The sequence below is a fragment of the Trematomus bernacchii genome, unplaced genomic scaffold (assembly GCF_902827165.1).
Source record: "Trematomus bernacchii unplaced genomic scaffold, fTreBer1.1, whole genome shotgun sequence".
NCBI classification, from domain to species: Eukaryota; Metazoa; Chordata; class Actinopteri; order Perciformes; family Nototheniidae; genus Trematomus; species Trematomus bernacchii.
The window spans coordinates 1202068-1225334 of NW_022987821.1; the positions used below are offsets into that span (position 1 = coordinate 1202068).

Consider the following 23267-nt stretch of genomic DNA (forward strand, 5'->3'; position numbering starts at 1 on the left):
AAGAGCGAAGTATTTTTTGTAAATAAAATGGCAGAGGCACTTCCCCAATCCCTATTCCCCTTTAAAAGGGCTGTGGAGGGGTTCAAATACTTGGGGGTGTTTGTTGCAAACTCTTTTAAAGACCTGTTCCCGAAAAACTTTCAGCCTCTACTAGATAAATGCAAAGCTGATATGTCTAGGTGGGCCTCCCTTCCCCTGTCTCTTGCGGGTCGCGTCAACCTTATAAAGATGGTCATCCTGCCAAAGTTTCTTTACCTTTTCGAACACATCCCTGTACGCATCAACAAATCTTTTTTCACTGATCTTGATAAGCAGTTGAATGCGTTCATCTGGAACAACAAGCCTGCGCGTATTAGAAGGTTGTGTCTCCAACTCCCTAAATCAGAAGGGGGCCTGGCGCTCCCCAACTTTCGCCACTATTACTGGGCCTCTAATATTAACAAACTCCTCTATTGGGCTAAATATAAACTTTCAGACCCCTGCCCACCTTGGGTACATATCGAGCTGTCATCTTCTGCTCCTTTGCACTCTATAATCTGCTCTCAGCTCCCTGTAGCGACCCATAAACATTTGAGTAACCCAATTGTTACTAGCACCTTAAGCATTTGGCTCCAATTCAGGAAACAGCACGGGTTACATAGAGCTTCGGTTCACGCCCCAATTTCAAACAATCACCTATTCTCCCCATCGTGTACTGACCCGGCCTTCCGCGTTTGGTTGAACAATGGTCTGGCAACGCTTAATGACCTCTACGAGGATGGAGTCTTTTCATCCTTTGAGTCCCTGTCAGTCAAATTCAACCTGCCAAACAGTCATCTCTTCCGTTTTTTCCAAATCAGGCACTTCATCCAAAAGCAATTTCCCCATTTTCCTAACCGCCCCCCCGAATCGCCAATTGATACATTTCTCACACTCGACCCTGATCAAAAGCGCTTGGTTTCAGTTCTCTATGGTCAGATTGGTTCCCTGAGTCCGGACCCTATGGTGCCTCTTAAGGAGCTCTGGGAGCGTGATCTAGGTAGCAACATTTCCGATGATCAATGGAGTGACGTTCTCAACCTAGTCCATACATCATCTATCTGTGCTAGACATGGCCTACTCCAGTGCAAGGTGCTCCACAGAGCTCACTTTACTAATGCTAAGCTGGCTAAAATGTTCCCGGATCGGAGTGATGCATGTAACAGATGCAATCAATCCCCAGCTGACCATCTGCACATGTTCTGGACTTGCCCGAGGCTGGACACATTTTGGTCTGACATATTTGGAACCATTGAGCAGGCCTATAACACAAAGATAAACCCTAATCCTATGACTGCACTGTTCGGCCTTCCTCCATCTGAGAATATGCCCATTACTATACGCCGTGTCATTGCCTTCACCACTCTATTAGCTAGACGCTCTATTCTCTTGAAATGGATACATGCTTCCCCACCAACACATGATCAGTGGATACGTGATGTCTTGCAATGCCTTCAGATGGAGAAGTTAAGATTCTCATTAAAAGGATCTCTGAAATCCTTCCGTACTACCTGGGACCCACTATTGGGCCTTATCAAAGAACTCCCTATCACTTCTGACGTTGAGTCGCAGGTAGCTCTCTGAAAGGGAATAAATAAAATATAAGTGACCATTCGTACTGTTTAGTATTGATTATTACTGCTCTTCCGCCATGATCCTTTGTCTTTTGCCCTAGACTACTCATCTATATTTCCTTTTCGCTCTTAATGAAATCCTTTTTCCTCACCAAGACGACAATGTTTACTATTATTTTCTTCCCTTATACCAGCAGACTGTTTTCGCTCTCGACTTTATTTATTTTTTATTTTATTTTAATTATTATTATTTTTTTAGTATTATTTATGTTTTACTTATAATTTTATCGGACTTATTCAGTTATTTTACTATTTGGGGCCATCCATACCTGTGGGTGGGGGGTGGGGGGGTTAAATGAAAAAAAAAGAAAAAAGACTGTAAACAAGGACTCTACGAACCCTGAAGTGAATGCAATTTCAAGGAGGTCCTTTGTAATGATCCCCATTGTAATTGTAACATCTGTACTGTTTAGTATTGATTATTACTGCTCTCACTCCTTGTCATTTGCTGGATTATGACTTGTTTGCAATAAAAAGATTTGTAAAAAAAAAAGAAAAAACTTTATGTCATCTGCTTCACTTGAACATTCCTTAAAAAAGAAAGCCACACTTTTAAGATCTTAAAGTTGAATCCCTTTGAGATTAGTTAGTGTAGGAGAGCAGCTTTCTCTTTATTCAGCTTTGTTAGTCTGGCTGCTGGTTATACCATGAATTTAAAACACTTGCAACTCTTTGTTCCCACTTCTTTGCTGACATGCGCATTTTGTCTGTTCACAAGCTGCTCATAAGACACAGAGACAAGACCTGTCTCAGTTTCTGTGCTGTGTGCACAAACCCAGTGTGTGTCCCAGACAGAATCAAAGCTCACATCATGGGCTGTTTCTTCGTAATGAAGGATGAAAGCACTAATGCTTTTAGACGAGGAAGGCAGGTCGCTCTGTTGCACTTGGGGTGAGGAAAAGCTGTCAACATCTGGACAGACTGGAAAGCAGAGGGTAACTGGCACACTTTTGGGGCATGCATTTCTCAGGGTCCTTAGGGTTATTATGGGTCGGGGTTTAAGTGAAGTTTCTGTTGCTGGTGAAAAATATTGACCTGCTGTTCAAAGGCCTTAAGGGTTCTAAGATTGATCCCTGTGGAACGCCACACGAGACCAATACTAATTTGATAAGGTACCATTGATACAAGGTTATTTTACCCATTAGTTTCAAATGTATGACAAATTGTATGTTTACTGAAATTTGGTAATTTACAAGTGTGTTACAGAGTATAAATACTTGTTCCAAAATGATGTAGTTACGTAGAATCAGTTAGTCAGTCATTTGACTGTCTTTCAGGTGACATCATAAGGCAATGTGCATTCACTATGGACATGTCCACTCATTTGAAAGTTCATGTATGTTATTATTGTGAAAAAGTGGTTAAAACAATATAGACACACGTTTCACATATTAAATTATTTTGTATTTGTCTTTGGTGCCAGATGTTATTTGTATGTCGTCATATTCAATGAAATAAAAAAAGATTTGTGGATATACTAATGTGTCAGGCATTGCCTAAAATAAGATTTGTATGGAATTCTATGATTAATTATAGATTTATTTAAAATACATTGAATCAAAGGTGCATTGGTATGTACGATGCATTTACATACTTTTGATCATAATTAATCTACAAAAATGTATAGCTTAAATGAGGATAAAAAAAAAGTTGTCTTTTGAAAAAAAACTGGAGCTCTCCTTGAACCTAACCTAACATACTCAAGATAAATGCAACTTAAAGCAAAACAGCTGGAGTTATTTCCCCCCCCTCATATCAGGGTGGTGCCGGTGACACCCAAGGCTAACAGCATGCTCCACAGGGTTGCAGCGGTTGCAGCGGCCCCACTAAAGGTCTTGTCGTGGGCGTAGGTGATGATGTGCAGGGCTCCGCTGTAGGCCTCCTCGCAGGTCGGCTGGATCTGATCCTGGGGAAGCTCGAAGCCAAACGTCCCGTCATCTCTCAGCTCAAAGGCGTAGGTTAAGGGGATCCCCTGCATCCGGGCCCAGTCTGGGGAGGAACCAGAGTTGGCGTCTGTAGAAAGAGGGTACACTGCTGTTTTTCTGCTAGCACGGCAACAAAGTCAAATAAATCTGTGACCATCTGTGATGTGTGGACTTACACATTATATCCGATGTGGTTCCTACGGTGTAGTCCTTCCCGTGCACGCTCCGAATGGCGTCTGCTGCACCCCTACCTACCTTCATCTGAAGAAACACATTAGCTTTTGTTATACAGTCATTGAAAGCAACTGTATTAGCTCTATGTGCTTTACTTTTTCTTCAGTTTAAGAAAAAAAACAAAAAACTGAAATGAGTTGTCTCAAAATGACCCATAATGACTGCAAAGACATGCAAAACAACAGAAAAATGAGCACTAAGAAAGGTAAAACAACTACAAGAAGATGTAAAATAACAAAAAAAAGACTTCCAGCCTGTACAGATGGAGCCTCTTATTTTGGACCCCAGCATACAGCTTCCTGCCTACTGCCAGCCAGTTACCTGCCTAAGACCTGCCAAAGACCAGTATTCAGGAATGTTACGCCCTCCCACTATTCTCCAATTTCAGGGTTTAACCAGGAGATGGCGCTATATATTAAATAACTATGGCCAAACTAAGACTTAGTTTTTCACAAGAGACAATGCAGATATTATATAAAAAACTAAAGTTAAAATCTTGTTTTTAATGCCCCAAGAGCAATAACATCTTGTCACAAGCTTTTTGGAAGAAAAAGACTTCAAGAGACCTGTAGTTGACTAATTACAGGCCTCAATAAAGTTCTGCCATTGGTTGTGAAAAACAACGGTGGACATAGTGGAAAGTGAAATTGAGATTGTCAAATTTAATAAAAATACAAAATAATGTATCTGTGTACGTGTTTTACTATATGTGATCTGCATGCACTTATCAAACATCTAATTAAAGAATGGGGAGGAGCAAAAAACACACACTTCAAGTCAGATCATCACCCTTAGCTATTTCAATTACCTCTCAAACAACCTAAACTAGTTATAAATGTTTATTTTAAATAAAGTCTTTATGACTCGGAATATGAATAATATGGGCCCGTTACAGTTTGTTTTCATCTGATTTCAAATAAACAAAGTCTTGGCTTTCAGAATATTAAACTTGTTTCGGCAAATTTAGATGATAAATACAACTATGAAGCCGACCCCCCCTCTGAGTGAATACCTGTTAACTTAATTGTTAACACAATAAAAATGATAACAAGAAAAGTTCATGTTTTATCAAGATGATGGGTTTCCCTAACGCTCAGAGTCGCAACGACTAATTACAGGCCTCAATAAAGTTCTGCCATTGGTTGTGAAAAACAACGGTGGACATAGTGGAAAGTGAAATTGACATTGTCGAATTTAATAAAAATACAAAATAATGTATCTGTGTACGTGTTTTATGTGATCTGCATGCACTTATCAAACATCTAATTAAAGAATGGTAGCTGTACCTCTCAAACAACCTAAACTAGTTATAAATGTTTATTTTAAATAAAGTCTTTATGACTCGGAATATGATTAATATGGGTCCGTTACAGTTTGTTTTCATCTGATTTCAAATAAACAAAGTCTTGGCTTTCAGAATATTAAACTTGTTTCGGCAAATTTAGATGATAAACTTTAAACTTTCACACACGTTGACCGGCGAAAAACTCTGCCCGGTTCACCGACCCCCCTCTGAGTGAATACCCAAGATATCTTGGTTTGATTTGGTTTGATTTGGAGAATTTATTTAGCTACTTGGCACTAAGAGTACAGATATGTCTACCCTTTCTTTTCAGAGTGTAATATCTGCATTTTCTCTTTTGGTTTGAATAGGAGAAGGGCAATGGTTATCGACGGTGCTTTTAATGCCTATTGTATACGAACTGTGTGATTTATATTGCTTTTCAAATGCATATAAGCCCCCCATTTACACTGCACTTCCCCGTCAAGAAAATGAATAGCACTTAGTTAGATCACTTTACAGATCAGGTTGGACCAGCCCTGTCGCTACTCTCTGCATTTCCTACTGCAGATTAAAAAAAAGCTACAAATATGTATTTCTTAATAAACTAAATAGGCCACCATTGGTAGCAGTTCTCATTATATACTTCTCAGTATACTTCCCCCACCCGTCCACTGTTTGTTGCTTTTTGACATGTAAATGGGTAACTACCCCCCTCTGAGTGAATACCTGTTGTACCTGTCCGGGGCTAAGCCCATAGGACGATGCTCTGATGTCATCACCCTCGCACATTGGTCATATGTTTATGAGATCACTGTGATTCACTTCTCCGCGGCTCCTCCGTGCAGAGAGGCCCCCCCCGTTGACAATTCACGAGCGTCTAACTCTCTCCCCCCTCCCCCGTCGCACCTTCTAACAGAACCCCCCCCCCCCCCCCCCCATATCTGGATTTGGCCCACAGACCTAGAGAGTAGCAAAATACAGTGAGTCCTAAACACAAGTAGTCAGGGTTCATTTATAACGCTTATTTTGATTTATTTTTCTCAAATGATGCTGTATGTTTCACTTTCTGAAAGCGTTAGAATCGCACATGAAAAATATTGAAAGCTGCCAGCTGCCCTCGGCCATGTCTTTGGCGGTGATCCAAGCTTCGGTACCACAGTGGATAAAGTTAGTAATACATTTATAGGCTACTGATCAAATGTCAATACATTACATAAGTCTTATTCTCATTCATACTTAATTTATTTCTTCTTCTGTCAGTATGAACACAAAAAACTAACCGGTATTACATTTCATTCTAAAGTTTACGGTCTAAAAAGGTATTTAAAACAGATAATTTGTCGTTGCTTTTGGCATAAGCAGTCAGAGGAAACATAACGTTCTCAGTAAGATTCCTTGAAGAACTAGAGCACAAGAACCAAAGTAAGCTTTACTTTCAATGAACCTTCAAGACCTAACATGTGAAGAAACATACTTTATTTAAAATAAACATTTATAACTAGTTTAGGTTGTTTGAGAGGTAATTGAAATAGCTAAGGGTGATGATCTGCGAACACAAACTACAGACTGCTGGAGAAGAGATATCACAGGGGGGGGGGGGTTGGGACACACACATTCCGATGGCCAATTCGTTTTAAACAAAGAGTAGGCTATACTCAACATAGTGGGGTGGGGGCTGGTGAACGGTATGGTCAATGTTTGTAAACACTGTGACATTTTGACTTTATTTGATCATTTCAGTTAAAAACTAACGTTCATATTTCATATTACTGTTTTGCCTGGCTGGACCTGTAATTTACAGGAAAGGAGTGCACGCTACTAAAGAGACACGCTACCATGGAAACCAAACAATGGTGTTGCTGTATTGAAGTCCGAGTGGAAACAGTCATATTTGGAGCGTTATGTTAGAATGAAACAGCGAGGTCGTGACTCACAAAAAAAAAGTGTTACTTCACTAACTGTAAGCTTGTCACTCAGAGTAACCTACAGTTAACTTAACTGTTGGAAAAGAAAGATTAGGGGGGGAGAGAGCTGTGATGGGCCATTAGGAGTGTGAACACACAGCTGAGAGCTGCCGTTTCATTCTGACTGTTTAAAAAACGGTAACAACGGACTATTTTTCTTAGCGGATGCATGTAAATTTAAATCAATACATACAACTATCTTTTAAATCAATAAAAATATTTTCTAAATCCATAAAAGCATTTTAATTAATATTGGGAGTCATGTCGTTACTTTGTGGCCATGTAATAAGCGGGATAATTTGCAGCGACTTGGTCATTATGGGGAAAAATAACACCCAGGGATCAAGATCCCTCCGCGACGCGGAGGGATCAGTAATTTTTAGTGAATTACTGAGTTTAGGCACGTTAATAACATTTTAATGAAGTTGAATACAGTATATTCATATTTGTCAGTGATTTCATGTCAATTCGGCGAACATAAACGATTAAATTAGGATTAAAAATCGAGAGCCGGCTGCTGTTCGTTACGGCAACCCAACTAGGACACTTGACACAGTGGCTTTTGGCAAAGCACACAAAGAAAACAAAAAAAACCGAGAGAGATGAGTTATTGTTATTACAACGTGACTTCACTATTATTTAACAACTATTTTTATTGGGTTCTTTTATTTGGGGTTAAGTACATTGTCAGAATAAGTGAGAAATGGATTTAACTTCTGTTAGACAGCTATCATACTGAATAAATATTTATGCAAAAATGTATGGCATTAATAATGTATATCTAATTACATTTAAAAATGTATGGCATTAATAATGTATATCTAATTACATTAACTGTGAATGTCTTTCATTTTATTTAAAATGAAATAAAATTACATAAAACATTTTCCATAAAAAAGTTGATTCAAGAACAAATCAGTACTTTTCTTATATGACTATTATTGCTAAATTTGAAAGGTCTTTACCAGCTTTGGAATTATATATATATATATATAGCACCTTCTGCCATCCCATCTCTACTGACAATCATTAACACTTAGATTTTATGATATCGTAAGCATCTTCAGTGATTGACTTAAACATTGAGAATGTATTTATTAACTTCTGACATTTTCATATACAAATGTGATCATACACCAACACACTTTTTTTAATTGAGTTGTGCAACATGGCGGACCATCTCGCACATGCGCACATGCATAACATCTCGCACATGCGCATAACAACATGGTGATGTTTTGTAAATGATTACATGTCTTATTTAGCACAGACTATGATCCTATCCGTGACATATGGATCTTAACAAAGATCCGCTATACATTAGTACCAGATATACTGTACACGGACATTTTAGTGAACCAGACCAGCTGTTTCCGCCGGGTCTTCGCTTCCCGGGCATCACGTTGTTTACAAGTGTGTTCAGATGCTAAATAAAAGTTTATCTTGTACTTTTGATACCCCGCCTCTCGGCACCACAACATCCAGTTTACTGTATTTCACATGAGCGATGTCGAACATTGAAAAGTCCTTATAAAATCTCTGTTATTAGATCAGTACTTTTCTTATATGACTATTATTGACTTGAACACTGAGAATGTATTTATTAACTTCAGACATTTGAAATATTTGAAATCAGATGAAATGGGATCAACATGGGATCATTTGCAGCGACTTGGTCATTGTGGGGAAAAATAACACCCATCCTGATCGTTTCAATGAAGTTGAATACAGAATATTCATATTTGTCAGTGATTTCATGTCAATTCGGCGAACATAAACATCAATGATGATGATTAAATTAGGATTAAAAATCGGGAGAGCCGGCTCGTTCGTTTTTTCCGACTAAACAACATTATTTAAATGATTACATGTCTTATTTAGCACAGACTATGATCCTATCCGTGACATATGGATCTTAACAACAAAGAAGTTGATTTCACATGACTCCAGTGTGGAACCCCACTGCACCCCCTGGTGGATCAATGATCCATTGCAGCTGGCTTCACAATAATTAAATGTATTTATCACGGGGGCGGTATCAAGTCAGACTGGGGGCCGGCCGGCCATCACGGAACGTGCACGAACCGATCACGACCCTCGCATTTTAAACTGTCCAAAATAAGACGCTTCATCTGTATATTTTTTTTTATCTTTGCCTGTATTATTTTGCCTTTTGGATTAAACGCTTGACTAAAACCTTTTTTGCCTGGTTGTGCTCTTGAGTCCTATTTTTGCTCGTGCCCGTATAGTACGAACTGGCCAGCTCAGGCATCCTGTTTTGGTGCATTCTGGCTCAGATGCCAGTTTTATAGACTTGGAGTTGGCTAAGAAGCTGAACCTTGAGACCTTCCCCCTTCCAAGACCAATGGAAGCAAGTGCCTTGGATGGCCGTCTTCTCTGTAGGGTAACTCACCACACCCAACCTCTTCAGCTAAGTTTCCAGGACGGTCATACTGAGCTTCTCGTCTTTCATGTTTTTCGGTCCCCCGAACACCCAATCATTTTGGGGTACCCCTGGCTTACCCTACATAACCCCCACATAGACTGGTTGAACCATTTGTTCTCCATTATCAATCAACCCGGTATCACGGCAAGACGTGAACATGTGACGATCTACCATGCTGGGAGATGTGAATATGTCACGGTTTCGTCCCTTCAAACGTGACAGTTACACGGTATTGTTAACATGGCCCAACCAGTGGAGAAATACCCGGAAGTGCCAAACAAATGGTCTACCGCGCCTATAGGTCGGTTTTTATTGTCAAAATTAGATGTTTTTAATTTATTTTTTAATCGTCACACTCGATTTTGCCGATTTTCTTGTTGCCCTAGCTGGTCGACACCTCTTTTAGCAGAAACAAAGGCTACATTAATGTATTAAATCGATGTTAATCCATGTGTGTGGAGGTGAGGATGTGGAATTAACGGACGTGACGTTGTGCGATTGCGTTGCCAGGCAACGTAATTTACAAACTCTTCAACTCCAACCCTAATTATATTTAAAAACATTTTAGAAGGCCTCACGAAATACTTTAATGTAAATTAAAATGTAAATGTGAAGGAATGTGTGTAATGTGGTGATTGACATTATTCACCCACGGATCTATGGGTTGGGGGTATTGTTCCGCACGGACATTTTAGTTAACCGGACTCCTGTTGATGTGAAATCCGAAAACATTTAAAAAAAAAAAAAATAATACTTTATTCCGAGTTTGCTTGCTTTTCTCTTTGGAGGTCATCACATAACGGCATTGTAATACACGGTTTGGCTGCATTAAATATGACATATCTGCCGTAGTTCTGTATTTATAGAGCCCTGATGAGAAGACTTCTGGACAAACAGGAAGCACTGCCGCCAAAACTGAAAACGTGACGTGGATCATAAATATATTAGCAATTAAACCACATCTTACATTTATTTTCACACAATACGTCTCCTTGCAGTATCAATACTAATTCGGCTGACTTTTATATTTGATCCAATTGGTAGATAGGCTGTATTTACACCATAACGGTGCACAGCTGATAGAAAGGCACATCTAGTGGTTAAAGCACGTTATTGAATTTGATTATTTTATTATTTTTCACAAAAATGAAACCATCAATAGCAGAAACAGAATTAACTGTCATTAGTAAACCACCCAAAAAAAAAGATCATAAATGGTTTTGTTTTATATATATTTTAAGGATAATAATATCAATGTAACACTGTCTATGACACTTACTGTATAACACTGATTTGAAAAACATACAGAAAAAACTAATTCACTGCCCTTAATAAAGTATTTAATACATTTCAGGTGTGCTGTTTTGTTTAGATCATTGACATCTGGAGCTCTTTTAATGTCCTTTTTGATTATTGTTACACCAGGTCTTGTCAAAACCTTTATTCCATATTCAATATCCATTACTAAACAAAACAGCAATTCTACTCCACTACAATTCAGAGGTTAACCTGGTATTTTTACTCCACTACATTTATTTTAGTTACTTTGCAGATTCTGATTAATGATGTGAAATATAAACAACCCTTAAATCAAGCTTTAGTTACACCTGAGTAAAATTCAGGGAAAGGTGATTGTCAAGTGCCAACAATCAGGAGAGATATTTGATAGTTGCTGCTTGAGAAGACTAAACATTTATCTGCAGATCCCTATAAAGTATATTCATTACTCGTTATTCTCTACTAATAGTTAATTAAAGACTGTATATAATGGCTATTTTGCATATCCCTTTCAAGATTTCAAGATTTTCTAAGGATCATTGACATATCATATACATAACTAATTCAATAACGTGCTTTAACCACTAGGCGGTGCACACAAGGTACACACAGCCATAATAACTTTGTATTATTAGTGTAGGACACTTGTGTATGTATAACATCTGAAGATGTGTAGTTTTATTCATGTTTTCACATAATTGTACAGGATATTGCTATATTATTTCACATGTTTTACTTATAATATCTGATTTGTAAAACATCACAGAAATAAAAGGTATATCCGTCATTTAACAGTAAGCTATTGAAATTCTGAATCCATAGATGTGTCTCCCATCACCCAAATCCCCTGACTATTCTCTCAACTCAGTATTTACATTCTTATATTCAAAGAAAATCAGTAATATCTTTAAAAACGACAAGTCCTTTTATATCAGCTGTGCACCGTTATGGTGTATAACGTATTTTTTTTCGGATTTCACATCAACAGTAAGTCCGTTTAACTAAAATGTCCGTGCGGAACAATACCCCCAACCCAGCGCCATATAGATAGAAGAGTTACGACAGCGGAAGTCCAAAATGCTTGATCGTCACGTGGTTCAGGGAGACTCAATAGTAGTGATGGGAATTCCGGCTCTTCTTGGTGAGCCGGATCATTTGGCTCGGCTCACCAAGAAGAGCCGGCTCTTTCGGCTCCCAAACGGCTCTTCAGTTTACCACATATTATACCTTTTATAATTCAATCAAATGTAGCCCTGTTTTGACTAATGATTTATATGTGTACACATATCACTTAAATTATTCAATACATCCTTTGTACTGAAGTATTCAAAAGTAAAAATTACATGTTTAATATCAATTATTTGCTGTGGCCAATTGTTTTCATTGCATTTACAGACCCTTGTATCTCTCTGATACCACCCAATGAATGCACTGACTTGCTTGTAGAACCACGCTACACAAAGCAGATAGTAACACCTATAAAAACTTAAGCATAGACATTTAAAAAAAGGGGCTACTGTATCGACATTTTACAATTATATTTAAAGAAAAGGCCCTGACAAAACAGCAGGGCTCTATTTCAGTATTAACTATAGAAAAGAAGACAGCAACAGCTGACATCAAATCTTTGCTGAGCCCAAGGATAATCAGAAATAAATAACATAGTGAAAATAAATATATTGCAATGCTCAAAACAGCAGCATCCAACAGTCTCTAATCCTTGGATATTACATGTCACTGCATGCATGCACGGAGCAGCTGTAGCGCGGAGATCATCATATCATTCTGTCTTACTTACTTAACAAAAAAAACGGCTCGTTCACGGGCGCGAGCCGGCTCCCGTCGTTCACTTAAAAGAGCCGGCTCTTTGAGCCGGCTCGTTCGCGACCGACACATCACTACTCAATAGTTCCCCGGAAGTTCGTGGCGGGACATATGAATGCATGATTACCGGAGATAGAACTACGATTTTTGGTAATAAGTAGTGAATAAAGGTCTTGATTTGCAATATTTATACAACATACCGATATGTGTATGTATTTACATCAATATGTTTTAAAAAATAAATAGAATCTGCTAATATTTATGGATAATATTAGGAATAGTGTGAACAGCTAGTTTACTTGTTAACATATATACATGTTAGGCTGTTGCCTTGGTTAAAGAGCCTGTTGCTGTTGTGTATTGCTTTGAATTATTTAAAACAAATATTATCTTCTTAAACAGGTATGGTAGTCAGGAGCATCACTTCCTAATGTTTATTGATATATTTAGAGGGAGGGGATGGCAAGGAATGCTTCAAAATTTAGATTAGATTAATTTCTACCATTTTTTTAATTCATGGTGGTTTCAGTAATCCCATGGTACTTGAGGACATAAGTAATCTAAATGACTAATGTCATCTTTATGACTTTCAGAAAGGACAGGAGACCAACAGGTGACTACCAATGGACTAGCAGCAACATGATTATGACGTTAAGTGTTGTTTTAGGAACATCCATTGTAAATACATGGAATTCAATAAACATTGAATAGCATGTCATGCAGTTTGTCTGTGCCTTTTCCTCCGTGTTGTCCTGGCATATCGCCTCCACCATGGATTTCTGTGCTGCCTGGGGATGCTCCAATCGCTCAGAGAAAGGAGTAAGAATCAGAATGTACGGCTTCCCCACTGACACAGAGAGGAGGAAAAAATGGCTAGCTCAAGTCAGCAGGAGCAATTTAACAATCAAAACAGACAGCCGCAACAAAATATGTGAGGTAATCATATTCAAACACTGCATTTGCACTTTTTCCACAAAACGAAGACCACACCATTGGGAAGCTTAATGTTTGGTTTAATACAAATAACAGGGAAAGGCTTGAAAAACTCTGAGAGTTGAGACTCAGGGTGCAGGGTGAGGGTCTCAGTGCAGGTATTCAGGCTCTATTGAATCCCCCTCTGGTTCTTGTGCTGAAAGAGGGAGAAACAGACAGGAGAAAGGGTTATACACACCTATATAGCACACCTATTGGATGGGAAATTGCCTTGGGGAGATAAGGTGTGGTCTTTGTTTCCAACTGAAGTTATGGAACTTTATTATTTGTGAGTTTAACAAAGTATGACAAATGGCATCAGTAATGGATGTGATATGAATTTGTATAAAGTTGTCTCACATTCTTGGTCGTATTTTACGTACAGTATGTAATGAGTGTATACATGTCCAGTAAGTCCTCCACCTGTAACATCACTGCCCCTCCACCTGCCATACAGTAGGTTACTAATATACACTAACAAGATTACTTATATAATACAGTGATAGAATACATGTTTAGTATGCTTACTTATATACAACAGTAGTATTAAATGTACCTTGTGTTTTCACTCTCACTTTGCCATCATTTCAAAATCAGCTGAGCTGCAATATAATACAGACAGGTAATAATCAACAGAATACACTAAAAACACTCATCCATAAATTACGTTTTTGTTTACTGTTTGGAAGTCTCAAATATGCACTCTAAATTCATATCAATAGCGATGTATCACACAAATAGCTCTCTTCCTTATTATTGTGTAACGTTAACTTTATTATACTAGTTTGTAGGTCTACTCCAAAATGAAGATCGTAATTTCTCCACCTCCACTCATTACAATCACACGTGCCCCAATGTTATATTTAACTAATATTATATTCCTCCACCCCACAAAATATCACGTTTAGAAGCCCTTTTTCTCTAATTCCACAACTAGTCAGGTTCATTATAACTTGATTTTAACTTTCGTGGAATTTTTGTGGGGATTTGCTAAACTATACATTTTTGGAAAGGGTATTGTATAAGGATTCAGAAAATCCATGTTTCCATTTGCCCGGATGTCTATATGGCGGCCATATTGGAATTTCCAAAATGGCCGCCGTAAAATGTAGGTTTTGTAATATCTCGGCTTCTAAATAAGCTGGAACATTGATTTTAACTTCTAAACCTACATTTTCAGGGTCAAGGATTCCAATGATGGTAGTTACAAAGGTACTACATGTTACAACATTAACCCTTCGATGCATGAGTCGGTAGAAAATGACCTGTGCAAAGTTTTTTTAAGTATACAAAAACAAATTGATTTGATTATTTTTCATCAAATACTCTATAATAGACCATTATCTTATATAGATAAATATAAAATATCTATAAATTCAATTCAGGCAAAAAATCTTATGCGACCACAGTTTTTCGTCTCCTATAGCAACGGCCCTGTTCTTCAGACTTCTGATTTTCTTCTGATATTTGTTGTGGACCACACATAGCCTACTATATGAGAAGTGTCATCCTTCAAGGTTATTTTACACATAATTTGATACATGTACAGTAAGTATTATCTTCATTTTTACCTCAGAAAAGTTCAACAGGTTTTATGTCTATAACATCCCATTTAAGCTAGCTAACATTACTATTGTGTCATTCATGATGTCATGATGTTATCATCTTGTATCATCAAATTAAAATACAGTAGTTTGCTAACACTACAAAAAAATATATATATGTAGCACCAAATTGCAACTGAAGTAATCTATATACGGCCACTTTTCACTCTTTTATCAAAGAGCCCCAAAGCAGTAAACCTAGGGGAAACACTGGTGTGTGTGTGTGTGTGTGTGTGTGTGTGTGTGGGGGGAGGGGGGAGTAGAAGCTGCCTGCTCGGAGGGTAAAGACATCAAGGCTGAATCTGTGAAGCAAGTCAACAGGACCCTCCTGGAGGCCACTGCTGAAGTCATCACAGCATTCCAAGAATGGGAGGAACAAAAATCCCAGCATGCGATGTTCAAGGCCATGATGAGCTACCTACATCGGGTGGAAACAATGCTGTTCTTCGTAGCAGCAACTCGGAATGCTGACCTTGAATTCCATCTGCAGGCTGGAGAACCACTGAGCAAGTTGTTCTTTGCCATGGATCGCATCAAGTAAAGAGACTCTGGCCAAGATACATCGCAGACATGCATGACTTGAGGATCAATCACCCTCAGACCTGGGAGGAACTACACGCAGGTAATATATCTGTCACCAAGAGTGTCATTCCCTTTGTGTCTGTTGGGGCAGACCACGCATGCGAACATCTGAACAAGCTGATTAAGATTCGCTCTGGGATTATTGGCATCTCTAACAATGCCAATGCCAGACAGAGATTTGTCATGGTCACACCAGAACTTTCACGTCTGTCGAAAGAGTTCAAGAGTCAATTTGACATGGAAGCTGACAGAACCACAGAGCACCATGAGCTTGGGCCAAGTGCAGTCAAGAGGGCACATGGTACAATCGACAAGATCAAGGCAGCCATACTCAGTCATGGAAACCCCTTTACTACTGAAGGTGACAAGCTGTACAATGTAATCACACTTGCCTACATCCCAGATGAGTATGTACCACAGATCTTGAATGCTGATGTCACTGGCCAGAAGTTGTATGAAGACTATGTGTCAGAGCGGATCAATGGAGATGTCAGCCTCTGGGCCCCTGTGAAGAAAGTGAACAATAAGATGTTCCTGTCTGGGAACAAGAAGATTACAGTGAAACTCAGGGACAATACTGTGGATCTGAAGGAGACCAAGGACCTGTTTGCAAGGCTGATGGTACTTGCCAGGTCAAACCGAGACATCAACCAGAAAGAGGCCATAGGAAACTATGAATTTACTCTAACACCAAGGGCACTGTTCACTTCTAATGGAACAATCCTGCCATGCCATGACAAGTCCAAGTTAATCAATCTCCTTGAGAAGCTGACAAGAGAAGATGTGCCCCATGAAGACCATCAGCTGCCTCAAGCTGGAAGTACTACCCTCCAAGATGCAATGGATACAGGATTCACAGACACCACATCTACTGATCAGCCAAGTCGAAAGATAGCACTGGTGGACGGCATGGTGCTTGTGCAGAGGCTGAGCAAAAAACCAGCCACTGTAGTGACAGTCAAGGATCTGAATGGCTGCTTCAATGACAGACGTCACTAACAAGAGATTATGATGAAATCATCCTTGTGTTCGACACATACAGGACAGATTCTCTGAAGAGTGCAACCAGAGATAAACGAAGACAAGGAAAAGCTATCCAGTACCAAGTCAGAGATGACACCAACATCAAACACATCCCACTGAGCAGGTTCCTCTTTCATGACCAGACGAAGGCCGATCTGACTGACTATCTTGCAGCCAAAATTCTAGAATACAACAGGGGATCCTCCAAGCTGATCATCACGTCAGCTTCTGGGAACACTATAGGAGCAACAAAGACCTGCTCTTTGAAGAAAATAACCACGAAGAAGCAGACACGCTGCTGATCCACCAGGCTGTGCTGGCATCACACCGAAACCCAGCTGATGCACGGTTGATGTTCTTCTCACCAGATACAGACATACTAGTGCTAGTCACAGCAAACTATGATCTCTTGCTGAAGAACACATCAATTTCGATGGCCTCTGGTGTTGTGCAGATTGAACCACTGTGGCGAGCTATAGGTAAAGAAAGAGCAAAGGCATTGCCAGCTTTCCATGCATTCACTGGGGCCGACAACACAGGCAGGTTCTCCCGTATAGGCAAGGCAACCTGGCTGCAGATCTATTTAAAAGCAGATGAAGATATTATCAATGCTCTGCAGATGCTTTTGGATGAAGCAGAAGTGGCGGAAGGAATGCTGTCCACACTGGCTTCCTTTGTATGTGCAGCCTACTCACCCAAGGGTATCAACATAAAGACAATCCCTGAACTACGATGGCATCTCTTCTGCAAACACAGGGCAGAGAGTGACAAGCTCCCTCCAACACTTGGAGCTCTGAAGCAGCATATCTTGAGGGTCCATGTCCAAACCAGGGTATGGGCACAGGCAGCCATTGCTCTGCAGGATCCGCAGCTGGATCCCCTGCACAATGGGTACTTCAGAGACTCGGATGGCATGAAACCAACAACCACAGAGGTCCTCCCAGCCCCAAAGGCCATCATTGAGATGATCCAATGCAGATGTAAATTTAACTGTTCTTCTGGAAGATGTTCCTGCAGAGCTAATGACTTAGCCTGTACTGATATGTGTCAGTGCAGTAGCCAGTGCCAGAACAACGATGATTCCCATGCCGTGATGGATGAAAGTGTTGATGATGATAGTGATGATGATGCATAGATGTGTATACATTTAGATGTCTAATGAAGAAGGTTGCTTCTTTTCTGTGGTCACAAAATGTGCATGTCATGATGATACTAGGGAGGCTTGTGGTGCAGTGGGTTGTGTGTTGGTGTTCGGATCAGGGGGTCACAGGTTCAAACCCCACTGCAGTCAGCATGTCGTTGTGTCCCTGGGCAAGACACTTCACCCCAAATTGCTCCTGTGGGGATTGTCCACAGTATTGAGTATGTAAGTCGCTTTGGATAAAAGTGTCTAACAAGTAACATGTAATGTAATGTAATGATACTGAGGTTCACAATTTTAAACTCAGTTTAATCAGTTAATGCCAATTATCTGTTAAGTCCTCAATAAAAGTGATGTTAACATGCAATTTAGTGAGTTCTACCTAATTATTGTTGGCACCATTGGATTCCTTGATCCTGAAAATGTGGGTTTAGCAGTTCAAATCAATGTTCAAGCTTATTTAGAAGTCAAGATATTACAAAACCTACATTTTACGGCGGCCATTTTGGAAATTCCAATATGGCCGCCATATAAACACCTGGGCAAATGGAAACATGGATTTTCTGAATCCTTATACAATATCCTTTCCAAAAATGTATAGTATTGCAAATCCCCACAAAAATCCCACAAAAGTATATAGTGAACCTGACTAAACGTTGGATGAAATAACATTAGGAGAACGGATTAATAGCTGTTCATGGTTACCGTGTGTTGCTAACCTTATCCGGTATCCTAGCCTAATCTGTTATCTGTAAACGTTCCCTAAATCTACTGATTTAGGGATAATCCACTAACATCCTTTAATACACATGTTCATTTGACTCAGATGTGCTGATAATATCTGCAATATAAATCTTTAAACGTCTTCTTACCTTTAAAAGTCCATCACGAACGGTCTATTATGCTGCAACTCTACTGTGTTGCTGGTCGCAAAAGTTCCCCGGAAGTCAGCGGCAAGCTAACTTCCGGGGAACTATTGACGGCTGCACGATCCGCCATTGCTGTAAAAAAACTGGTCCATTGGAGTGAACGGAGATGTCGTAACTCTTCTATTATACGGCTCTGCCCCAACCCATAGATCCGTGGGTGAATAATGTCAATCACCACATTACACACACACATTTTAATTTACATTAAAGTATTTCGTGAGGCCTTCTAAAATGTTTTAAAATGCTTGGCAACGCAATCACACAACGTCACATCCGTTAATTCCACATCCTCACCTCCACACACATGGATTAACATCGATTTAATACATTAATGTAGCCTTTGTTTCTGCTAAAAGAGGTGTCGACCAGCTAGGGCAACAAGAAAATCGGCGAAATCAAGTGTCATGATTAAAAAATAAATTAAAAACATCTCATTTTGACAATAAAAACCGACCAATAGGCGCGGTAGACCATTTGCTAGGCACTTCCGGGTATTTCTCCACTGGTTGGGCCATGTTAACAATACCGTGTAACTGTCACGTTTGAAGGGACGAAACCGTGACATATTCACGTCTCCCAGCATGGTAGATCATCACATGTTCACGTCTTGCCGTGATACCGGGTTGTTATCAATAGAGCTGTAACAGATTGTCTCATTTTCTGTGTATTTGTGACATGCATGAGCTCAGTTTCTATGGCAATATGCCTTATTCTCTTGATTAATGTAGCGATAATCAGGCACAAAAGTTGCACATACACTTTTCTTAAATCCTGAATTGTTATGTGATGTTATGTTGAGTATATATTGTGTATGTTCATAATCAGCCATGTGTAAATCATGCATCATTGTGTGTGTCGATGTAAATACCAGCTCATCGTTGTTGCTGGCGATGAAGTTGGGGTTTCCAAATGGAACCAGGAGCATCTTGCTGTAGGAGTGGATGGTGAGGAAACACAGGAAGTCTTCTCTCCGGTTTCCTACGAAATAAGTGACGGCCTGGGCCTCGGGCTCGGACACAGGTTTAGTCCCGCAGAAGATGGGGTCGCAGCAGTCGAAGGAAGCCTCGAGCGCTGTGGAGGCAGCCAAAGAAATTGAATTATCTAGTGGTGAGCAAGTTTTATATTTAAAGGTTCAGTTTGTAAGATTTAGTAGCTTTTGATAGGAAAAGTATTTTTTGTGTCAAAAGAAATACCCTTTCCATCGCAACATAATTGAAAATGCAGGTCGTTTTTAGGAGGCAAAACTGGGGCTTTGGAATTTGAAAGATTATTAAGGGTATTCACTTATGACAAGTAGTGCATCAGTTGCATTGTGGTAATTGTAGGATGCCAGCATTTTGGCGCTCTACCACGCTCTCGAATACCCCTCGAAAACAAATTGTTCAGTGATTAGACATCTTCAGTAACATCTATGTGTGATACCCGCATACCCATGATTATCAGAGCAATACATAGAGCATAATGGCCATCTAAATGAGCAGATGGAGAAGCAAAACAACACTCACTGCCCCAGTTGGCGTTAAAGTTGCGGTTGAGGTCTGTGCCGTAACAGGTGCAGTTTAAAGGTCCCGGTGACCTGTTCTTCCTCCACAGTCGAGTCTACGGGTCAAAAGGGTTCACTCGGTTAAATCGGTTGGTTCCGGGTTGTTCTATTAAGAAATGAACAGGGCACTTGCACATACTTCCATACTGCCTGGGATTGCTGTTTGATATCATTTTCCATTCATATTATATTGAAAACGAGATGATTTGGTACTTGTGTTGAGCACCATGAATCAATTTATTCACTGATTGAATTGTAGCTCACTGTAACTTAACTGCCTCTGCTTTAATAGGACTATCATTCTCTCATATCCTGCTCTTCTGTGGCTCGAGAGCTTGAGGCTTAAGCCAGAAAGGTAATTTGATAAAAATCCATCAAACTCAAGCACTGACTGTGTTGTCCTTCCAGGAGTGGATGTATCCGTCTATGTTGAGCACGGGGGTGACATAGAAGTCCATATTCGTCATCATCGCTTGCATCTTTGGGTCTGTTTTGTATGCTTGAAGGATCTGATTTGAGGAAGTGTCAGATTAATATATTGGAAGATATGTTGTACAAAATCATTTTTCGCTTAAAGGAAAATTATGTTGTTTTTTTAATTACCTCTCTGACAAAGTACTGACAGAAGGCCGGGGTGATCCATTCTCTGGCGTGTATACCACAGTCCATCCAGATAGCTTTCTTTTTCTCCCCCGTATTAACGCCGATCTGGAACACAAATTCATATAGCTTCTTATTTGGCTACTGTAGAACACAAACACACACAAAACAACAATACCCCAGTATCATTATGGTATTTGCCCACTTCTGATCTGTTTCAGAAATCAATGGTAAAAGTGGCAACAGACAACCTTTTTGGTTCAACTTCTCATTCTGAAATAAATGTTGATTGCCCAACGTGATGGTAATTCTGTAGAAGAATGACTTCATCAGCCTTCAGAGTGGTTTCCCATAAGCCCAATGCATTTGTGTCTGGGAAATTATGGCTCAATTATGCGTCACAAAAAATGTTTTTCACATAAAGAGTCAAAAAGTTGGTTTACCTTGAGCAAGCTAATATTCCTCTTCTCATAGGTCTGTCCATATTCCACTATAGTCACAACTTCAGGGTAATTCTTCACAGCCTGAACCATCCAGTCTGTGATCTGTAGGGTGGAATACACACAACACACATTAGATTATGTGTGTAGTGGTCTGTCATAAATAAAAAGTGTAAGTATCTGCTTTCTCACCTCTGGCATTGGATGGTATTTGTAGTAGTCATACTCCACCCTGTTGCACATCCAAATACATGAGACACAGAGGAACAAGACATCAAATTGCTAATCAACCATTTCGGAGTCTTCAAAAGTAACGTGTTACTGCATTCGCCTTCTTTAAGTCAGTATTTGACCCAAGATGTGACTCACCTCTCCACTGTGGCTGCTCCCACCACTGAAAGCAGCACCACAAGGCACAGACCCACCGAGAAAAGCATTGCCACTTTTTGAACGTAAACTCCTTGTTTGCAACTGTTGCTGACACTGACCCTAGCCTTTATAGAAGACGCGCATCAGATAAAGATACACCTTTCCCTCGACTGTGGACTACTTACGCTATCACTGTGTTGGTTAATGATTCATCTGGGCTGAGATGCTTCCCTTTATTCCTTAGAACACGAGGGGGGCGTTAATTATTCTTAGTAGTTGTGGTTAGTCATTGTTTTGTTTTGATCAGGGTCAGATGGTTTACAAGTTGTTAAAAACATAGCCATAAAAATACTGATCCCACTTTGAGTAACAACTTTCTTTCTCTTGGCGGGATTATCTGTTCCAGTATGACCTTTTTGTTTTCTCAACTGCTCCCTTTTCGTCGCATCCCCTCCAGCTTTCCTCAGCATGTTGTGATTTTTCGTTTGTTATATTTGGTTGTAGCAGTGCCGCCCGCTATTAAACAAAAATATTTTGGCTTTTGGAAATCAGTTTTCTCTTTCTTTTATCCCGGGTTTTTTAATATTTTGTTACTTGCCTTTCTATCTCAGGGGTGTCAACCTCAATTTAATCACGGGCCACATCAGCATTATGGCTGCACTCAAAGGGCCGGTTGTAACTTATAATACATTATTTTATATATATATATTACATTATTGACTCTGCATTGGATTATTATCTGTTAGGGTAATAACTTCATAATTAACTACGTCTGAAAGCAGAAGTCTGGGGCAAATAATTGCAAGTCTCTTCAGTGAGAATGTCACAAAATGATTTAAAAAGAAAAGCTGGAAAAAAAGTGACATTTAAAAAAAAAAAAAAGGAAGTGACATTTAAAAAAAAGGAAGTGACATTTAAAAAAAAGGAAGTGACATTTAAAAAAAAGAGTCAAATTCTGAGAAAAGGGCACATTCTAAGGAAAAAGGCATATTTAGAAGGAAAAAAGTCAAATTCTGAAAAAAGTTGCGATGCATTGTGGGACATGTAGTTTATGGGCAACGTGCTTCTGTAAATCATCATGTAACCGTATAACAAACATATTATATTCTTTGCAAGCTCTTGTGGGGCCACAGAAAATGAAGTCACGGGCCGGATTTGGCCCCCGGGCCTTGAGTTTGACACCCCTGCTTTAATGTATCGCTTACTTGAATGTCCCTCAGATCTTCTTTATCACAACTTTTTAATCAATAATCACTGAGAATACAAGATACAAACGCGGCGCACCTACAGTGTAAGCGCGCCACAGTTTTCGCCGCTGCGAGGCTCCACATAGCACTGGAACTCCCTTCCACAACACATCAGAGACTGCACCGACCCCCCCACTTTCAAAACACTGACCAAAACACACCTCTTCAGACTGGCTTTTAATTTGTGAATTATGTTGTGTTGCTGTTTT

The 23267-nt window shown here is 39.6% G+C and overlaps 1 protein-coding gene across 1 annotated transcript; it reads right to left on the reverse strand.

Moving 5' to 3' along the window:
* Positions 1-2801: 2801 nt before the first annotated feature.
* On the reverse strand, positions 2802-22018 carry LOC117498991 (carboxypeptidase O-like). Its single transcript, XM_034151216.1, has 9 exons — positions 21812-22018; positions 21635-21674; positions 21446-21547; positions 21006-21110; positions 20795-20911; positions 20365-20458; positions 19728-19930; positions 3754-3838; positions 2802-3665 (listed from the first exon to the last, which is right to left on the reverse strand). Exons 1-9 carry the CDS (start codon positions 21877-21879, stop codon positions 3403-3405), a joined length of 1077 nt encoding a protein of 358 aa, XP_034007107.1. The 5' UTR covers positions 21880-22018; the 3' UTR covers positions 2802-3402.
* Between the last annotated feature and the right edge of the window lie 1249 nt (positions 22019-23267).